Below are 19536 nucleotides of genomic sequence, written 5' to 3'. Positions count from 1 at the left end.
TGGATTGGAAAAATGGTGCTGCTAATGATTCTCAAATTTACATCTTCAACCCGGACCTGTCCTGAACTTCGGATTTTAATATCTTAACTCCCTAATTAATATCTCTGCTTAGAAGTTAATAGACATCTCAAATATAACATATCCCAAACAAAAAATATGGTCTCTACCACTCTATTCCTACCTTCTTTCTCTCAACGCTTCCCCCACCATAAATGATGACAAACGTATCTCTGCAGATTCTAAATTCAAAACCATTGGAACCATCTTTGACCCTGTATTTCTCTCATACTTTATATCCAACTCACCAGAAAATCCTATCCATTCTACCTTCAAAAGATAACCGGAGGTGCATTTTGCTTATGGATTTCTGCCCTTCTATGAATGGCAGCGTGAGCGGTAACACGTGCCCAGCCCTTCCTCCTGGCAGTTTCTCTCCCTCAATTTGTGTATTTCCAAAACAAGAAACAAGAGAGAGAGCTAATGAATAGCAAGCAGGGCATGGTGTGGGTGTGAAACTGTCATTGCATCTTAGAATGTCTTTGCTTTCAAGGAAGTTATGGTTAGGAATACAAGCCTTTAACAGGAAGTAAAATTAGAAGCAACATGAGACTCTAGAGTGTGTACAGCGTGCAGGGTCTGTCACATTCAGCGCTTCAGGAGCGCTCATGGACAGAAGTAGTACTATCTTGCGTGTCTGTCGCGATTCGCCATGTGCACAGTGCTGTTATATGCATCTTGTTAAATGTATTTTCTCTTTACGACCGTCCTATCATCAAGTTAATCCTGAAGTCCTGGTGGACGGAGATAAGCTTTGCATCCCCAGTGGCTAGGACCTGGCACCATGGCTGCCCAGGAAGTGTTTGTTGAATGGATGGACTCACTGACGTAGGCTTACTGTCCTCATGTTATACATGACAAAAATAAAACTCAAATGACTTGCTCAATATACTCAGACTAATAATCAGCAGCAAGGTGTCTTCTAATGCCCAAATCAATGTTCTCACAAATACTAGATCTGAAGTTTCTTAAGACTTGGTTTCCTGTTTCTTATAATAGAACAAACTTTTTATAGAAATTTTGATTGCTTACCATTATCACTTCCCACTGTCTTCCAACCTAACCAAAATATCACTTTTTAAATTATTTTTCAGCCACAGATAAACTTAGGAAAAAAGAATGAAGTAGGTATAGACTCCTTGGTGACCACAAGTACCATAAAGTACCCGTTTAATGCCTTCAGGAATATCCTGCTTTGTCCACATGGGGAATATTGATCATGCTACACCAGTGGCGTTCTCCCTTGGGTAGGGTAGAAAGCAGAGAACACTCAATTCAATGTAGGGGACCAGTTTGTCTTGGCCTGGCAAATGTGACTCAGCTCTGCATGGAAAACCTACAGAAGCGAAGTGGTGGGCAGGAGCCAGACCTTCAAACCGAGAATCAGGCCTAGAAAATACTTACAGACTGTTTCAGCTTGCTCTTGTTAAAACTCCCTCACCCTGGTCTAAAGCAACAAATGTGTATTGTTTATCTTCAAGGTAACTTCCAAAGCCTGTGTGAGCTCTCCCAAGGACAGAACTAATCAGCTCATTGCCACCCCCCTCTGCATGTTATTTTTGTTTCCTTGATTGTACCTAAAATGTAGACAACAATGTTCTATGTGATAGATAATAAATCTTTCTTTGACGTAAAACCCAAGGAAAACAATAAAAGCCTGTCTAGGCAAGGGTCAGGATGCTCCCCTCTTGAGGGAGTGGCCGAGGCACCCATGGCACTCTCCCCTTGAGAGAGTAGTCGTGTCTGTTCCCTTTTCCCACACAGGACTGTTGTCTCCTGTGAATTGATTCTCGTCTTCAGCCACAACAGGAGGACTCTGCTGGAGAGGGTCTGCAACAATTCAATGCTTTCTGAGATTGTAAATGTCCCCCCAACAGAAGCCCATTTCTTTCTCTATCATGGTTATTTCTGAGTTACACTATCACCAAACTCTCTGGTATCTCATTTTTTTTTTACATAGAAGCATCTAATGTACACCTAGATACTGTCTTGAAGTATATTTTTATCTCCATTTGCATGTGTACCTTATTAATAAATATTATTTCTATATCCCTACTTCCTTTCAGAGTCACACTTTAATGCTTTCTCCATACTGGGTTCCCAACCATCAGGAGTAGCTTATCTGCCCTGTCCCTTTTGCTCCCCAAAGCCTGCTCCTTCCTTCATCCCCGTAAAGCCAAACTTTTCACCCATGGCAGGAAATAATCAAGTTGGAAATCTACCCACCTGCCAACTTGCTTATAACAATAATGGTACCACTTATTTCCAGTACTATCTTTTCTTCTCAGCAATACTCAGAAATGTATCCAAGGATTCTCAGATATTGTTTTTAATTTTCTTTAAGGTATTCACATGGTACAGACTTTATAAAATGTAAGAGAGAAGAGGTACAGGAACTTTTGGACAAAATGAAGCATTAAGATGTTTAGCAAACCTTATTTTAGTGAGCTGGGGTACACAACTAGTCTTCAATGGCCATTGCAACATGCTTTCCAATTTCAACCATTGTCAGTGCAGCGTGGAACAATCAAGGAATTATGTCCTGTATGCTAGCTAATCTATGCAAGAGGCAATCATGCAAGAACAAAGAGAGATGTTCCTGAAAGAAATTTATAGCAGCCTAGTTTTCTTTAGATGATATTCTATATGACCTATGTATCTTGCTGATGGCTACTAGAAACCATTTCCAACAAGCTCAGAAAATGTTCTTTACCCTCTTTCTTACCTTGAAATGACATTTATAAAAACTAATAAATTGAAAGGTTTCTGTGTACTATGTATCTTTAAAAATTAGGAAAAGAACTGGGGGTTCTGTTCTGACCAGTGGGGCTCAGTTGCTGGGACATCATTCCTCAAGGTGAAGGGTCACAGGTTATTCCCAGTCAGGGCGCATGCCTGGGTTGCAGTTGCGTCCCAGTTCCAGTGCCTGTGTGAGGCAACCGGTCTACGTTTCCCTCTTGCTTCGATGGTCCTGTCCCTCTCTTTCCCTCTCTCTAAAAATAAATGGATAAAGTCTTCGGGGGGAAAAAGAACTGGGGGATCTAAGTTTGAGCCAAGTCAAAAATCTGCTTGATGACCTTGGGTAAATTGCTTTGCTGTTTTGAGCCTAAATTTCCTCCTCTATAAATGAGAATAACAGTATCCACTTCCTAAAACTATAGTGAGGAATAAATGAAAGTTTATATGAAAACACTTCATAAAACAGAAAGTGCCAGACTCATGGTAAATGCCATCATCCAACTCCCCCAAAAGATTAGAGGAGAAGGACAACCCGTCGGATGAGGTGCCAGACGACAAACTGTGCACTGGGGCTTTCATTCCCCAAACCACAAAATTATCCTTGTTTCAAGTCACCGTTCTCTCTCTTTTTTTTACTTCTCAAGGAATAGATATCTTCAGCGACCGTGTGTAGAGATTAATGGGGCTCTGGAAAATGATACTACGGCTCTAAGTATAGGGAAACTACACAAATACTGATACTTAGGTGGACTCATTGCATTGCATTTTTGTTAGAGTTAACTAGTAAGAGAACCCAAAAGCTGATACAAAACTGTCTTTTCTCATAGTGAGTGAATATCTCCCTCTATGTAAAAATAGACAACTAAATTTCTAAGGCAAACTATTTTCTTTCTATACATGTTGCAATCATTTGAAATTCAGACTTTCTGATCATCCCTTATTTTTTGTACTCTAACCACCCCCCTGAAGGATCCTCTGGACGCTCCCCCCCCCATCCTGCTTCCATCACCTATGTTTCTCTTTTGCATCATCATTTAAAATGCTAATACATGCTGTCAAATCCCAAACAATATAAACAATGTCTCCAGCCCGGACTTCTCTTGATGGACAGACATTAATATCTGACTGCCACTTGTCACCTCCACTTGGATGTCTAACATGACTCAGACTGACCATTCCCCAGACTGAACTCCCAATCTTTGCCCTAAGTCCCACTTACCCATAGTGTTCTCCATGCCTGTTAATGGCTGCTCCCTCCTCCCTTTGATTAGACAAAAATCTTGGAGTTGCATTTCCACATTGCATCTTTCAGGAAATCTTGTTGACTCCACCTTTCAGAATAAATCTGAAACCTGACTACCTCTCACAGGTCCCACAGCTACCATTTTGGTCGGAGCTCACAGTGTCTCTTGCCTAAGTTATTGTAGCAGCCTTCTCACTGGTCTCTCTGTGTTCATCCTTGTATCCCTCATCCCCACCCTCAACTCTGAATTTACTTTCAAAACAGCCACAGAGTGATTCTTTTAAAACCTGCATCAGTGCACCCTACAGCTCTGTTCAAAAGCTCCAAGACTAACCCATTTTATTCAAAGAAAACTCTTACATGACCTGGCTCCACTATCATCTCTCTGACCTCACGATGCTACTATTCTACTCTAGCTCGCTCTGCCATAGCCACACTGACCTTACTATTCCAGGAACGTATCAGGCACATTCCCTTCTTAGGGCCTTTGTTCGTGTTTGTACAACTACTTGGTGAGTGCCCATCTCTAAGTCCGTATATTTAACACCTCTACATGGCTCCTTCTCTCAATGAGGCCCACACTAACCACCTGATTTAAAATCACAGTTCTTCTCCTGTTCTTTTACTTTCTCTCTAAATGCATAGCACTTGTAACTTCAATGTGATATTTATTGTTTATTTTCTGTCTCCCTCTGTTAGACTATAAAGACCAGGAGGGCAATATCCTGAGGAGAGTGCCTGACACTCAATATATAATTGCTGAATGAATGACTTCAGTCTCTCAGTTATGCAGAATCCTGAAAGTGTGGTATGTTAATTTCCTATGCTACTTTAACAAATCACTACAAACTTAGGGGTGCAAAACAACCTAGAAGTATTCTCTTAAAGTTCTAGTGGTCTTATGTCTAAAATCTAAGTGTCAGAATGGCCGTGTTTTTTCTTGAGGCTTTAGGAAGAATCTGTTTCCTTGCCATTTTTAGCTTCTATTCCTTGGCTCGTAGCCTCTTCCTTCAGTCACTCCCGCATCTTGCTTCTGTGCTCACTTCTTCTACTTGCTATGTGATTACATTAGACCAACTCAGAATATCTAAAATAATCTCCCAGTCAAGATCTTTAACTTAATCACATCTGCAAAGTCCTTTTTGCTATATAAAGTAACAATCCCTGTTCCTGGGGACCAGGATATGGACATCACTGGGGGGCCATAACTCAGCCCACAATGTGTGGAAAACAGTTTTATGGGCTGAGTCTATGAAGCGTGGCATAACTAAGCAACAGCTGAAGAGATGTGAATGAAGCTACGGTATTTGTCAGCATACAAGGCACAATAAGGAATAGTCAAATTGGAGACCAAATTTAGTCAGATAACTTGGGAGAAAGACACTACAATATTTATTTAAATAGGTATATACTAGACAAAGAAGAAAACCAATAGAATTGGGTTAGAAAAGTTTTGAGCAAAGAGTTAAGGTATAAGGCTGAGAATTTAATCTGGGGGTGAGACATGGCCATTCTCCTAAACCATAATAAAGATTTTGGACTTGGTTCTACAGGAAATTGGAAACTACTGAGGGAACATACATAGGGAAATGGCCTAATCAGATTTATATTTTAAAACATATCTCTCTTGCAGTGAAGTCAAAGAAGAATGGGAGAGCAAGAGGATATGTGAAAGACCAGCTGGAAAAATGATGCAGCCTTCTAGATGGCAGTGGCTGCCATTGAGCCGAGTTTCCTCTCTGTAAAATGAAGATCGTATTGCTATCAACCTCACCCGGCTATTGCAATGATCGGACAGGAATACACATAAGGCACCATGTTGGGCATGTACGCTCGGCTCGTTGCTGGTGTTGTGACTCTGAGTCAGACTCAGCTATCCATTCTTAACAGAAAACTACAGAGACATTGCTTAAAAGGAAATAAGGTATTGCTTATGTCTAACACAAGGTATTTAAAAACCAATAAAACATGAACAGAAGCACAGTGGGACAAAGAGCAGGCCTCTACATGGTCTGATTGGGTCAAGAAGACATGTCTGGCAATACCTCCTGCTAAAGGAGATAAGAGATGACAAGCAGCTCAGAGAGAATTTTGGGCCCCTGATTTCAACAACAGCGAAACAAGGAGAAACAAAATCACCACTGGGGTTTTTGGCTGCCCCAAACTAAATATTATAAAAATGAAGAACGTGGAGTCATCTCAGAAGTGTTCTTCTCAGTGTCACCAACCCATGCATTGTAATAGTAGTGCACAGACTTGGGAATGACAAGAGAGTTCAAGTCCTCACTCTATCACTTAGTAGGTTTGTCTCTGGAAGTCCTGTAAACTGTCGAAGTCTCAGCTACTCTTTCTGAAAATTGAGATAAATATAAAATACCTCACACGTGGGTCAGAACTTCATGAGAAAATGCTATAAAGTGCTAACAGTGCATGGAGTAGAGTGAAAATCCAATGGTTGTTATTATTATTATGAATGTTATTCATTGCAGTAGCCTTTTTCTATGCCCTGTACATTTCGAGGAACTGCAAATAGCATCCTTGAAAGGTAAGGGAGGCAGAAAAGAGGCCAGCAAGGAAGCAGCAGAGGGAATGTCAGGGGCAATGCCCACTCATCTCTACCAAACACAGGACATGCTTGCCTGTGGTTCCAGCAAGGATTAAACTGTGTGAGCAAACAGTAGTCTAAGAGCAGGCAAGGAAAGATGTAGGCAGGAACCAAACAGAGAGAGAATGACAGTATTGACACGCCAAGAGAAGCTCATCTCCTGGAGTGCCTGGCTCACTGTCCCCAGGAATTCGACAGCAGACAAGGAAGGAGAAGATAAATGAACACTGGCCGCCCTCTCAGGGCTGCAGCCGCCCGCTCTGCAAAAACACAGCCACATTAACCCTCCCTAAATGAAAGGCAGTAAGAAGCTGTGTGCAGCCTTCTCCAGCGGGCATTGTCAGAAGATGAAGAAGAACCACTTAAAAATAACAAGATGGCTTTGTCAACAAGTAAAATTCCAAAGACAATCTTATTAGTTATTATCAAGACTAAGAGAGCCCATGTTTCTGAGCTTTCTAACAGATTTGGACTGCCAAGTTTTATAAGTTACATATGGTTAGAGGGGAAGAAAAAAGACATAATCTAATTTTCCAAAGCCAAGGGGGTAAGTGCAAGTCAAGAATAAGAAAAGGAAGGGATGTCAACATGACTGAGGCTGGCTGACATCTTCCCTTTTGATGCCTTGTGAATTCAGGCGAAGATGAGTGCATTTAATTCTATGGAAGAGAAGTACTTTGGTTTCATCTTAGCAAATACATTAGAGCAGGCACTTGGAATGGCTGTCAGAAGATGAATTTAGCAATTTTTAGAACTAAGAAGTATTAGATGTTTTTGGCAGAATAGATATGATTGATTACGTGTCACTCTCGTACAAAGAAAGAGTTCCGTGGCTCCCCCTTGCCTACCAATCGCAAGTTCCTTGCCCTAATTTTGGAAAAGCTTCTCTTTCTCTGCTTCATCCCCATGACTGCATACGATCCCTACTGGGTGGAGAGACTACCAAAAGTATGCTCAGTCTAAATTCTAAATTCTGAGGAAAAACTGACTGTCCATTTGCAATCCAGTTGTCCACTTTTGGTCCAATTAGACAGGGCAAGTCAGACGCCTCAAACAGGCCTCGGAGAAGAGAAACTGTGCACTTGGTGGGGGTCCCAAAGTGTGCGAAGCCTACCTTTCCCCTCTTTCTCTCCTGTTCCCTGCACTCCACCGCATCAGGGGCGGACCACCGCTTCCTCCTCTGGGTGTCCTCATAGTGGAATGCCCTCTCTCTGTAGACCTACCTAGGGCAAAAAGACCAGATGCACCTTCCAAGGACTAGGTTGAGAACTGGTCAAAATACAGGCTTAGGCTCTAAGGTCTTAAATCACATTTTACTGTGATAAACTTAAAGGACATGGATCTTAGTAAAGACTGCAAGATGACATGTGGTTGGTGGCATGCTGGTTTCTTACCAGAAACAGGTATGTCTATTGGCATTCGTATCATGGAAGCCTGGCCCTGGGGTATTTTAATACCTTTTAATCAGCCACTCATTTTGAAATCATAGCATTATCTTAACAGACCACCAGTATTATGTTGTTGAATTAGTCCCAAAGTACATATTGATGCAGCCTCTTGCAGAGAGTCACAGAGTGACAACTAGCTATGAGTGGTCACTCATCTACAGAACTGCAGGGCCTCTGAGGTGCTGAGTATGACAGGCCTGACCTGCCACACAGACCCGACTCGGCAGCATCGTGTGAAGACACTTCTTCATTCAAGTGATACAAGAGCTCCCTCTTATCCCCAGAGCATTTTCGGTTTTATCTTCTGGATTAGGTCAGAAGCATTACGACACATTGTGAGTGGCATGCGCTTTGTTGTTGGTATGAATCCTGGCACAGCCACTTAACTGACCTAGCGGAGGAAGCCTCTCACTGGTGAACTAGGGATAAAAATACCACCCTCTTACATGAGGTGTAAAAATTAAATGGTAGTGTGTATAAAGCACATAGCACACTGCCTGGTACAACGTAACTACCCAATAAGTCTGTTAACATCATTCAAATCTAATAAAGCTAATCACATCCTTATTATTTCTTAAGAAAATAGTCTTTATCTTACTGCTATTTGAGGACACTGCATATACTAAGTACAAGAATAATGAGTGAATTAAATAGAAAAATGGCCACTCCAGGATAATACCTCCAGCCACCTAGCCCAGAGTCCCACCTAATGTGATGACATAGACGTCTCACATGGCAACTTGAAACGTGACAAAGATATCAGCTTCTTTTAGCTAATTTTGCCTCCGTTGTGGCTAGCCTTGCCTATCTTCTTTGAATCATTTTAGAACCCTACCTAAATTAAATGCTCATAAGCTCTAGGTGTTTATGAGCCATAAACATCCACTGCGTGTCTACCATGGCCAATTACTGCATTAAACACTGAACATGCCAGAGGAGAAGAAAACAGACTGTTCTTGATATGCTGACAGTCTCATCGCTGGATGCACTATGTACTTGAACACTTAGTTTAATGTTCACTTCACAGTCACAAATCCACAATTTACACAGCTTAATAATTTGTAGTGATCTCGCCCCTCAATATTAACATGCTCAAGCTGAAGAATCTTGATCTTTTCCTAGTGACAGAATTCTTTATACTGCAAGCCCTACTTTGGACTTGCTCTGGTTCCACTAAGACAGCATCGTCAACCCTGCCGTCCTCATGACTGATACCACACAGCGATGCATATAATTTACAAGTGTGTTTATACAGATTATCTCATTTATTGTATCCACACTTCACATATGGGTTGGTTTACCGTCGCTCCATGGAGTATAGTTTCTGTTGGGTTAGTGTTTCCTCTGATACAAGCCTAGATGCTCAGAATGCTTTTGGCCAGAATAGGTCACTGGCTCTTTTTCTTCATGGAACAACCTGCATAGCATCAGATCACGTGTGTACTTTAAGTGCAGATCCAGGGTAACACATTTTATGTTTTATATTTGAATTAACATTTCTCCCCAATCCTTGACTTTGTACTTACCATGGGCTTANCTTCACATATGGGTTGGTTTACCGTCGCTCCATGGAGTATAGTTTCTGTTGGGTTAGTGTTTCCTCTGATACAAGCCTAGATGCTCAGAATGCTTTTGGCCAGAATAGGTCACTGGCTCTTTTTCTTCATGGAACAACCTGCATAGCATCAGATCACGTGTGTACTTTAAGTGCAGATCCAGGGTAACACATTTTATGTTTTATATTTGAATTAACATTGCTCCCCAATCCTTGACTTTGTTCTTACCATGGGCTTACCACCCAAGGAGGCCATCTGCGACCTTTGTACCCATTCAGTGATTTGCAAGTCCTCTTACCATTGATGTCAGATACCAAAGGGTCCTCATTCTAAAAGAGTTGTATGTTGTCCTAAACTGAAAGGCCTTATTTTTATTTTTTACTAATTTTAGCCACTAACCATATATTCTGGAATCTTAGTCATAGCATTTCTCTACATAGAGAAGTTTATTTTTCTTGTTCTTTGTTATTGTGACAATAGGTAGTTCCCTAACCAAATGACTGTAAAATATGCACTTAGCCATATCCTGTACGTAGCTATAGATTGGTATAAAAGTTTTAGAAACCACTTCTCCATATCAAATACCTGTACCAGTTTTCCTCTACCCACTGTCTCTTCACCCTCACCTGGGATGATTTTCAGTTGATAGAAACTGGTGCAATGCAAACCCAGGTCTGCAGTGAAAGACCACACTCCTTCTGATAGCTCAGTAATCGTATTCTGGTATACTTTCCAGAAATTGGCAAGATGGATTACTATAACAGCTGGCTAACAAATCCATGCATATGTCAGATTGCTTCAAATTGTTAGCTCTCAACAATTATGAAGAAGGACCTAATAGGGGGTGGATCACCACAAACAATTCTGATGGTAGATCATTGTGATTTGGGATACGCCATGAACTTTAAAGGAGTTAAAAACTAGGTCACTGCTATAACTAAGACTTAAAATTCCTATTTACATTTGTAGGTATATGTATACATACATATATTTGAAAAACAGAAGTAGGTCTGATGTTAAATATATTAAGAATGGGTAATATCTATCCATTCATAGTAAAACTAAGGAAAAAAAAACACTAAAAACTCTATTCTCACTAAGAATCCCATTATCAATAAAGTTAAACTTTGCTATTTAGTAACTTTACGAAAATTTGTGATATATTTTTGTTGTTTGATCACCTATCACTTCAATATATACACTTAATTTATTGCAGGAAAAATGTAATTTATTTGTACCATTGAATATTACTTTAGGGTAAATTTCTAAGGAGGAAGTATGATGGAAGTAGGTGTTCAAGAAAGAAAGAAGCAGTGTAAAATCTCTTGTTAAGAGCTCTCACGCATTTTTAAAACTATAATAGCATTGAATCACTATAGTATTAAAATTCCAATTGAAGTATCAACCTGTCCTTTGCAATACTTAAACTTACAATGAAAAAATTTAGATTTAAATTAAAATTTATGCCAGGTGATACACAGTGCATAAAATCATTTTAGAGGGTATACAGATGAAAAAAAGTGAAAACAATAGTTAGATAGCACTTTCATGCACTCTGTTTACTTAGCAGTAATTAGGATTTGGAAACAAAGCGTATAACACTTGTCTGAAATCTTGTTCGGCACAGCACCATACTTTTGAACGTATGTAACAGCTATTCCTCTGGTTTTACTGTATAGATTATAGTGGGCAAAGCAATGAATGACTCATCACATGTAGAAATGCAGAACAGCAGTGAGAGGTGCAGTGGCATCTTGTAACCAAGGGTATTTTTCTGAAAAAATCTGCTAACATGGAATAAACTTTAATAGATCAGTGTTATCAGACCCCTTAACACTAACGTCCAAACAAGCTTATTTTAAAATATGTTGTTTTAAACTTAGGAAACAGTCTTAAATTTAAAAATTACAAAAATAAAATTTATGATCTCTCTTCAAGGATTGGCAAAATTCTTGGGAGATTTTTCACCTTTAGCATGGTCAATTTCCTTCAAAAATTATCCAATTATTTTACTTTGAGTAATATTCTTACAAGAAACCCTTGAAAGAGCTAAATCTAGACATTTGGGTAATATCAAATATTAGAAATTATATATTAAAGCTATTTTATGATCAAGTTCCCTCTCTGCAGAATATCAAAGAAAAAAAAACCTTGATAAACCTTATTCCTTCTGTCCCTCCCCAACAACCATTCATAGCTTCCAACCCCTACCCACATTCTGGCCAACTGCAATCAGTTTCTATTCCCATCAACCCCAAACAACCTGCTCTCAGAAGGTCAGCCCTGAACTTGTAAACTTCAGATCCAGCGCTTTCTACGTAATCTTTGTCTGGTTTACTTTTCTCGTTATTTGGCATAGTTGACCATTTTCTCCACTAAGCGTATCCTTCCTGGCATTGAGGATTTTTACTCTTCTGACACTACTACTATGGTGTGAATTGCTCCTTCCAACAATCTCTTTCTTTGTGTATTCCTTAAGTGAAACACACCTCAAAGTTGCCCTTAGCCCTCTTTCATCCTTATACTCTCAGGGGACCATCCCTGTGCCCCAATGGCTTTAATGATCACCTCCATGCAAATATTTCAACATACCTTTCAAAGCTCTGTCACAGAGGTCTAATTTCTAACTGTTCAGGCTCTTCACACTACTCAATCTCAACACATCCTCATTTTCCCCTTCGACACCCATAATATTCCCCTTTCTCTGTCCCAATCCCTTTATCAAACCAGGGCTTTCCCTGTTCTCTGAGGGGGTCTTTAATATCTCCCTCACTCATTTTTTTACATTCACGATAACTGTCACATACGTCCTTTTGACCCCAACTCTGCAGTATCAGCATAACCCACACTCACTCATTTTCATTGCCATAGACCTAGTTCTGAGGCTCATCCTTTCCAGCCTGGTCCAATTTATGGTATCTTAACTCGGCTTCCAGCTTAAATATCACTGCCTCCTTTAACAATTGTCCAATTAAGACTGCCCTTTCTCAATGCTCCAGTTTGTTGTACCTATTCTGTCTCCCTCAAATCAGAGTCCATTTGCTGTGAATACATTCCCTATCACCACCTTGTATCCATGCTGGCGACAAATCTAAATCTAATTGCCTCTGGGAATGCATAATAGGATTGATTTTTATCACCATAATCTAAACTACAGTGTAGCATGCACCAAGCACTTAAATGTTTGGAAAGACACAGGAAAAAAGGAAAGCAAGTAGAATAAATGGATAGCCTTGTTTCTTTCCGAACCTTTAAAGTATGCCTATCATAGCAACATTTTCTTAAGGTATTACTGAGTAATGCCTAGTAATTTCTTAGCAATCAAGAATGTTAATTCCTTCTTCTTCCTTAACATGAGGACAAGGATGAGAATGGAAATGCACTTCCTTAAATGTGTTTCAAGATTCCTGGACAAAAGGTGATACATAATTTCTCAATAGTTTCTTCTTCTTTTTTTTTAAAAAAAATGTATTTTGAAGGGATGGAGAAAAAGAGGAAGAGAAACATTGATGTGAGAAACATTGGTTGCCTCTGGTCCTGACCAGGGATCACACCTGCAACCAAGACATGTGCCCTGACTGGGAATAGAACCAGTGCCCTTCTGCTTCGCCAGGTGATACCCAACCAGCTGAGCTACATCAGTTGGGGCTCAATAGTCAATTCTTTGAGTCCTCAGTAGAATTCTTTTTTGCCAAATGCAAACTGGGTAATAAAAGCAACCAAAACTAAGATGCTCCAAGATTTCTCCCATTGAAATGAGAGTTTTAAAGGCACAAGTAGTGATTAAATCATTTCTTTTTGCTTTTGTAAGAAGGCTACTGTCAGGTGACAGAAAATTTTAACTGATTGACTTATTCAGAATTGGACCACTCTCTGTAACTCTCCTTCTGAAGTTCTCTCAGAGGGGAAACTCCTCTTCACTGTGGCCCTGAAATGGGACTTAATTCAGAGATTACATGAAAGCCCTCAGTTTGTGAAGGTTATAGGAGATGCAACAAGAGACAGAACTGAGCTCCCGCAGTGCAGCGAGAGGTGGGCATCAAATGAGGAGGGAAACGACAAAGGGTGGGGCTGCTCTCTCTGAAGCTTCTCTGAGCGCCATTGGCTGAGAAATCAAGACTTCAAATCTCAAGATAAAAAGCTTGCTGGTGATAAAGCGGGTTTGCATTGCCTTTAGTTGGAAATATCATAGAAGCAGTCCTTTCCTTGCAACTAATCTGTTTCTCTCATACAGTATTGCAGCTACATGTGAAAATAATTCATGAAACCCTTCAAAGAAGTTCTCAGGTTTCATATAAAACCCTTTCTACCAGAGCCAAGTTGCCGCACTCACTACTTTAGGTCAGACGCAAAAAAGAAGCTGGATGCCAAGTCCAGATTCTAAGATGTGAGGCCAATTGAAATGGAAGGAAAATTTTTATTGCTCCATTTATTAACTACAACATTTAAAAAATTACTGACCCAGAAAAAAGCAAGACAGTGACGTGGGACCTGTGTCAGCAGGCGCTTCCAGCCCCAGTGGAAAATGCCCCAATAATTCCAAGAGTGAAAAAGATACCCAGCATGGAAAGTACACTGGGTAGGAGTTTGTTTTCTTCCTGAGCCTTTTGGTCCGGGATGCAGGGGAAGATCTCTGTCCCTGCGCCGTTTGTTTGCCTTCAGTGATCCAAATTATATTTAAAGTTGAGTTGATGTCACTTGAAGTAGAGAAAAAGTGTTCGGGAATTATTTTCTTCTCCTTGACAGTATCACAGACACCCTGAGGAAGAGTTACTGACACCAATTTCCAAGTGGAAAAGTAATGTAAAATGTCATGAGAACCAATAATCCTGAGTGAGATAGAGATAATATTGATAACCGGTGATATTGACCATAACCCCAGTTATAAAAATACTGAAGTTTATGGAATACTTACTAACAGGAAAATATATGCCTGAGCCCTTTATATCAATTAATTCTAATATACTTCTAAGGAATAAATTTTCTGTTAATTCTCATTATACAAAGTAGAAAATGAGGTACAAGTAAGCAACGTAGGTAACATTAGTTAACCCAGGTAGCCTAGCATAGTGCCTATGTTTCTTCTTAAAATCTCACTTAACCGAATGAGTTGAAAAACTGATTGAACCCAGCATTCAAGGCCCTCAATGCACCTCCTACTTCTTCTGCCTGTTAGTATCTCATTTATTTGCACCTTTGCGTAGCAGAAGAACTTCCTTGTAAGAGTTGTCCATACTCACAGTCTTTGATTTTTTTTTCCTTCCCACTCTCTCAACCCTGCTAAAATCAGTCTTTCATCCTTATCACTTTACCTAAACTGCTCAGCAAGGTCAACAATGACCTCCACAGAGACAAAGCCAGGGTCAGTTTCTCTGCTTTAGCTCACGTGAGCTTCAGTTAGCATCTGACATTGCATCGCTCCTTCCCCCTTGACAGCCTTTCTTCATTGACCCTGGCACCTCACAATCTCTTGGTTTTCTCCATGGTCCCTTCTTTCAGTTGCCTTGCTGGCTCCTTCTGGTCTTTCTAACTTCCTTGGCTGAGTAGCTCCAGGGCTCACCTCTTGGTGATTTTCTTTATCATATCCACATGGACTCACTCCCTTGGTGATGTCACAGAAGCTCATGGCTAAAGTTAAAGGTCCGTCACATGCCAGTGACTCCAGGCCCGACCTCTCTCCACACTTCTGCACAGATAACTGCCTACTCCGCATTGTCACTTAGATGTCCTATAGGCACCTCAAATTCAACACATCCTAAATCCCTCCTTCCTCCGAGTACCTGCGTTACTTTCATCTTCCTTATTTATGTTGTTAAAAACTCTATCCTTCCAATTGCTTGTATCAAATATCTTGTGGTCATTCTCCATTAAAAAATGCATTTTCTTTTCCGATACCAGAAGACTGGTAGGTTCTACCTTTACAAATATATTCAGAGCCTGCCACTTCTTATCACTCCACAGCTACTGTCCTCACCAACAGTATTCTGCCCCACTTTCAAAAATGACCTAATTTGAATAAATTATAGCCACCTAATACATGGCTCTCCATGGCCACACCCCCATTGCCACCCCCGTGATTTCTTGGACCTCATCTATTACTTTCACCGGCACTCACTCCACTAGCGAAGTTGGCATCCTTGCTAATCTGTGGTAAGCCAGGTAGGCACCTGCCCTTGGGCCTTTGCACTAGTTTTTCCTCTGTCTGGAATGCTCTTCCCCCAGCCATCCGTGTGGCAAGTTCCTCACTTCCCTCAAGTCTTTGCTCAGTTGTTGTATGTTCAACAAGATCTCGTTCACTCCTGCATTAAACCTACCCATCCTCTCTTTGTCCCATTTACTCTGCTCATTTTTTGAAAAAAATATTTTACTTATTTATTTTTAGAGAGAGGGAAGCAAGAGAGAACAAGAGGGAGAGAAACATTCATCAGCTGCCTCTTGCATACCCCCAAACCAGGGACCTGGCCCCAAACCCAGGCACATGCCCCGACTGGAAATCAAGCCACTGTCCTTTTGGCTCGAGGGGTGATGATGCTCAACCCCATGAGGGCTCATTTTGTTGTTGTTGTTGTTCCATTGTACTCACATTCTTTCAACATACAAATAATTGTATTTACTGACTAATCCATTTTATTGATTCATGATTTGCCTCCCTCCACTAGGCTGTAAGCTCTATGACAACAGAGCTATTTTGCTCACTGATGCAAGGGTACACCACGCCTTACACATATGTGACCAGTAAATATTTGTTAAATGAAAAAGCACACGTGTGTACACTAAAACAAAGACAGAGGTTGTTGTGTCCTTCTTAGACACCCCTCTCTTCACCTTCCTGGGGCAGTGTTTTCTCATTATGAGCCTCCTGCTTGAAACAGACTTTGCCAAAATGTCTAATTCCAGCTCAGAGAAACCTCTTCTCCTCCTTCTCCATTCCGCAGGTTAAGGATAGAAGCACCCTAATAGATTGGACATAGAAACTCTGAAATGAATTTATTACTTACAATTTTAAAAATCAGTGATCAAAACAATAGGTCCGCGGTGTTCCTGCCTAACTGACTTGCAGATGCCTGCACTGAGTCTGAACCACTTAGCTTTGAACTCAAGTTCACTTTCAAAGCTTCTCAGTCCAACTGCAAAGGAATCCCTGACCAATACTGCCACCTACTGATCAATAGGTGAGAAATCAGGACAATGAGGTTGAAAGTGCAACCCAGTTTAAAGAAAAGTAGGAAAAGACAATGATGAACAAATCCCAGGAAGTCAGAAAATAAACTGATGTTCCTAAAGAGTGCTGACAAGGGGCTTACACTGAATTGTACAGCAGCAGCAAACAAATACTGTGAGATCATGAAGAATGACAAAAACCCTTTCAAATAGAAGCAGCATCTCTGAAAAATTAATAGGGCAACTGGTTTTCTGTAAATAGTCTCTCCACTTTCACCAGCAACTCCCTTGAAAGTTAGGATGTTTGAGACTCAACGAAAATATATTTGTCATTTTTATTTTTCTTCACACACAAGCAAATCAAAACTAATCTATCCTGAGATTTAAAATTTATGAGAAAAAAATTACAGAAAAGGCACTTAAGTTAATTTCAGAGCATTTACATATGAGACTGTACATGTTCAAGTTTCTCCTCTTTAGAAATGTGGGTTAGACATCTATGTTGGTTATTTAAATCCTATATTGTTCAATGTCGATGAATATGGGTCATGAGTTCTAAAAAAACTCAAAATAAAATGACATTTTCATATTTATTTACCAAGATCTGGGATAAAAGATCAAAAGCCCAACCCTCCCCCACTCCCCCATGGGTAATAAATGTGGTGAAAATTAGTTAGCAAATACTTTAGGAAACCATTTACCTAAATCATCATATTTACTACTCTCTTTTTTGAAGCTGTATACCTAAACTGTTTTAAGCACTTGATTTTGCCTTTATATTGTTCATTGTTTTCATTAAATTAAACCATAAAAAAAGTTTGCTGACTGGGAAATTAATATATATTGTCAAGATCAGAAACAGAACGCAGTGTGTTTTGAAAACTCCTAAAGGACAGAAATTTGCTAAGAAAAAAATAAGACGCAAATGAGTTTCTATCCCCCACATGCCCTCCCACTTTAAAAATCTCACAGGGGCACTGGGAGCAACAAAGGGGTAGAAGCAGCTTTGAACAACAAAAAAAAATAGCCCGTTAGTACGCTCATGAACACGCAGGGTCAAAAGTAATCATTCCAAGAGAAGATAATTTAGAAAAATGCATTTAATTATAAAAATTTTTTAAATAAAAAAGCAATGGCACAAATCACCAAAATATTAAGTGATCATATCCACAGGCTGATGTTGTAATATATGCTAAAAATTTATGACCATTCCCATTAACAGCATTTTCCCTAGTTAGAATGACAACAAGCTCTTCTGAGAATGTGTAGTTTTCCCTAAAGCACTACCAAAAGTATCATAAACACAGTCTGTGCGGCATCCATGTACACCACTTTTTATTTACTACCCTCTAAACTCATAAAATATTGAACATGTTTCTCTCGCTTTATTTCTCTTATTTACAGTACAAAGGCTCATCTCTTGTCACAGTGTGGTTTGTGCATTAAAATCCCTGGGAATAGTGCTTTCTGCGGCATTTTAATAAATTGACTCTGATTATTGAAAATAAGTACGCAAACAAAACCTTGTCCATACGACCGTATCATGCCCAGAAGAATAATTCCTCCTGCAGACTTACTTATGAGTAAAAAAAAAAAATCCCTTTCTGTAGAATATATTCTCAACCATTACTGGATTAGACTCATGCATATTTATCTCGCTAGTATGACAATAGGTATAGCTAGCTACGACTTTTTAAATTTCACGTAGAAGAGCGCAGCATACCTGGAGTGATATGGCTTTCACTCTCTTATTATCCATAATCCAGTTACTCCACATGGATATATTTTATTTATTCTTAGTATACAAGTCTTTAATGTTCAGTAATAACTGGCAGTTTCTGACAGTTCTATTTTCTTTATAGTGGATACAGTTCTGTGCACATATGTCAAATGAACTGAAAAAATGCAAATCACTTCGTACAATACAGCAGGGAGAAGCGGAATGTTATTGTTTGAACAAATGATTCAAAGAGATGAATATTCAGCATTCACTAGTCACAGGAATATTGTTGAATTTGGGCTGTTTTAAGATGTACTATCTTCACAACTTTGTCATACTTAGTATTATCATTTTAGCTAAAAAGCAAGCCTAATTGGGGGAATGCAGATGTGAGGAGGAAAGGGGAGAAGGCATATATTACTGTATATATGATTTTACAAAAAAAAAGTGAAAGGGAAGAGGGTATGTTTCATATGTATATATATATAAAAAAACTATCACATCTGGGTACATTTGACAGAGTATATGAAAACAGCCTACAAGCTAATTAAACCACTTTCTCCTCTCTCCAGAGATAATTATTCTCTAATAATATTAATAATAACAGCACAATTCTGGCAGCAGCACAAATCTACAACTTCTTAAGGCTTGAGAGTGTCACTATTCCATGGCTGGGTACATTAGAATAATAAGAGTCCTGCTGTTTCTTTTATTTACACCCGTGGCCCAGCCAGCATCACTAAGGAAGTCCGGTGGTTATCTGCAGCCTAAGGCTTCTATGATGGCTTGGACTTTATCACCCACTCGGCCTGCGGGTTGAGCTGGTACAAGTCCTCCATGTAAGTGTCATCATCGAGGCAGCGCTCCCCTAGGAAAGACATGTTGTGTTTGTTTAATACAGTGGGCAACCACAATGCACTTTGAAACCTAAGCCTATGTCTTAGACTCAAATATTTTCCATTCTTTGTTATCTCCCGTAATAGTGTAAAATGTGGCCAAAAATATTG

At 39.8% G+C, this 19536-nt stretch overlaps 1 protein-coding gene across 4 annotated transcripts in view; it reads right to left on the bottom strand.

Annotated features, from left to right (window-relative positions):
- Positions 1 to 18087: 18087 nt before the first annotated feature.
- ARHGAP18 (Rho GTPase activating protein 18) overlaps positions 18088 to 19536 on the bottom strand; it is a 168510-nt gene continuing 167061 nt past the window's right edge. For all 4 annotated transcript variants that reach the window (XM_037045775.1, XM_037045774.1, XM_037045777.1 and 1 more), the window contains exon 15: positions 18088 to 19397. In XM_037045775.1, the coding sequence (XP_036901670.1) occupies positions 19306 to 19397 (92 nt within the window). In that variant the 3' untranslated portion in view covers positions 18088 to 19305. The remainder of the gene's footprint in view (positions 19398 to 19536) is intronic.

This window comes from Sturnira hondurensis, unplaced genomic scaffold (assembly GCF_014824575.4).
Source record: "Sturnira hondurensis isolate 20B ecotype Veracruz unplaced genomic scaffold, ASM1482457v3 Scaffold0004474, whole genome shotgun sequence".
NCBI classification, from domain to species: Eukaryota; Metazoa; Chordata; class Mammalia; order Chiroptera; family Phyllostomidae; genus Sturnira; species Sturnira hondurensis.
The sequence above is the reverse complement of the archived record's forward strand: the minus strand, read 5'-3'. Positions and strand labels throughout refer to the sequence as shown.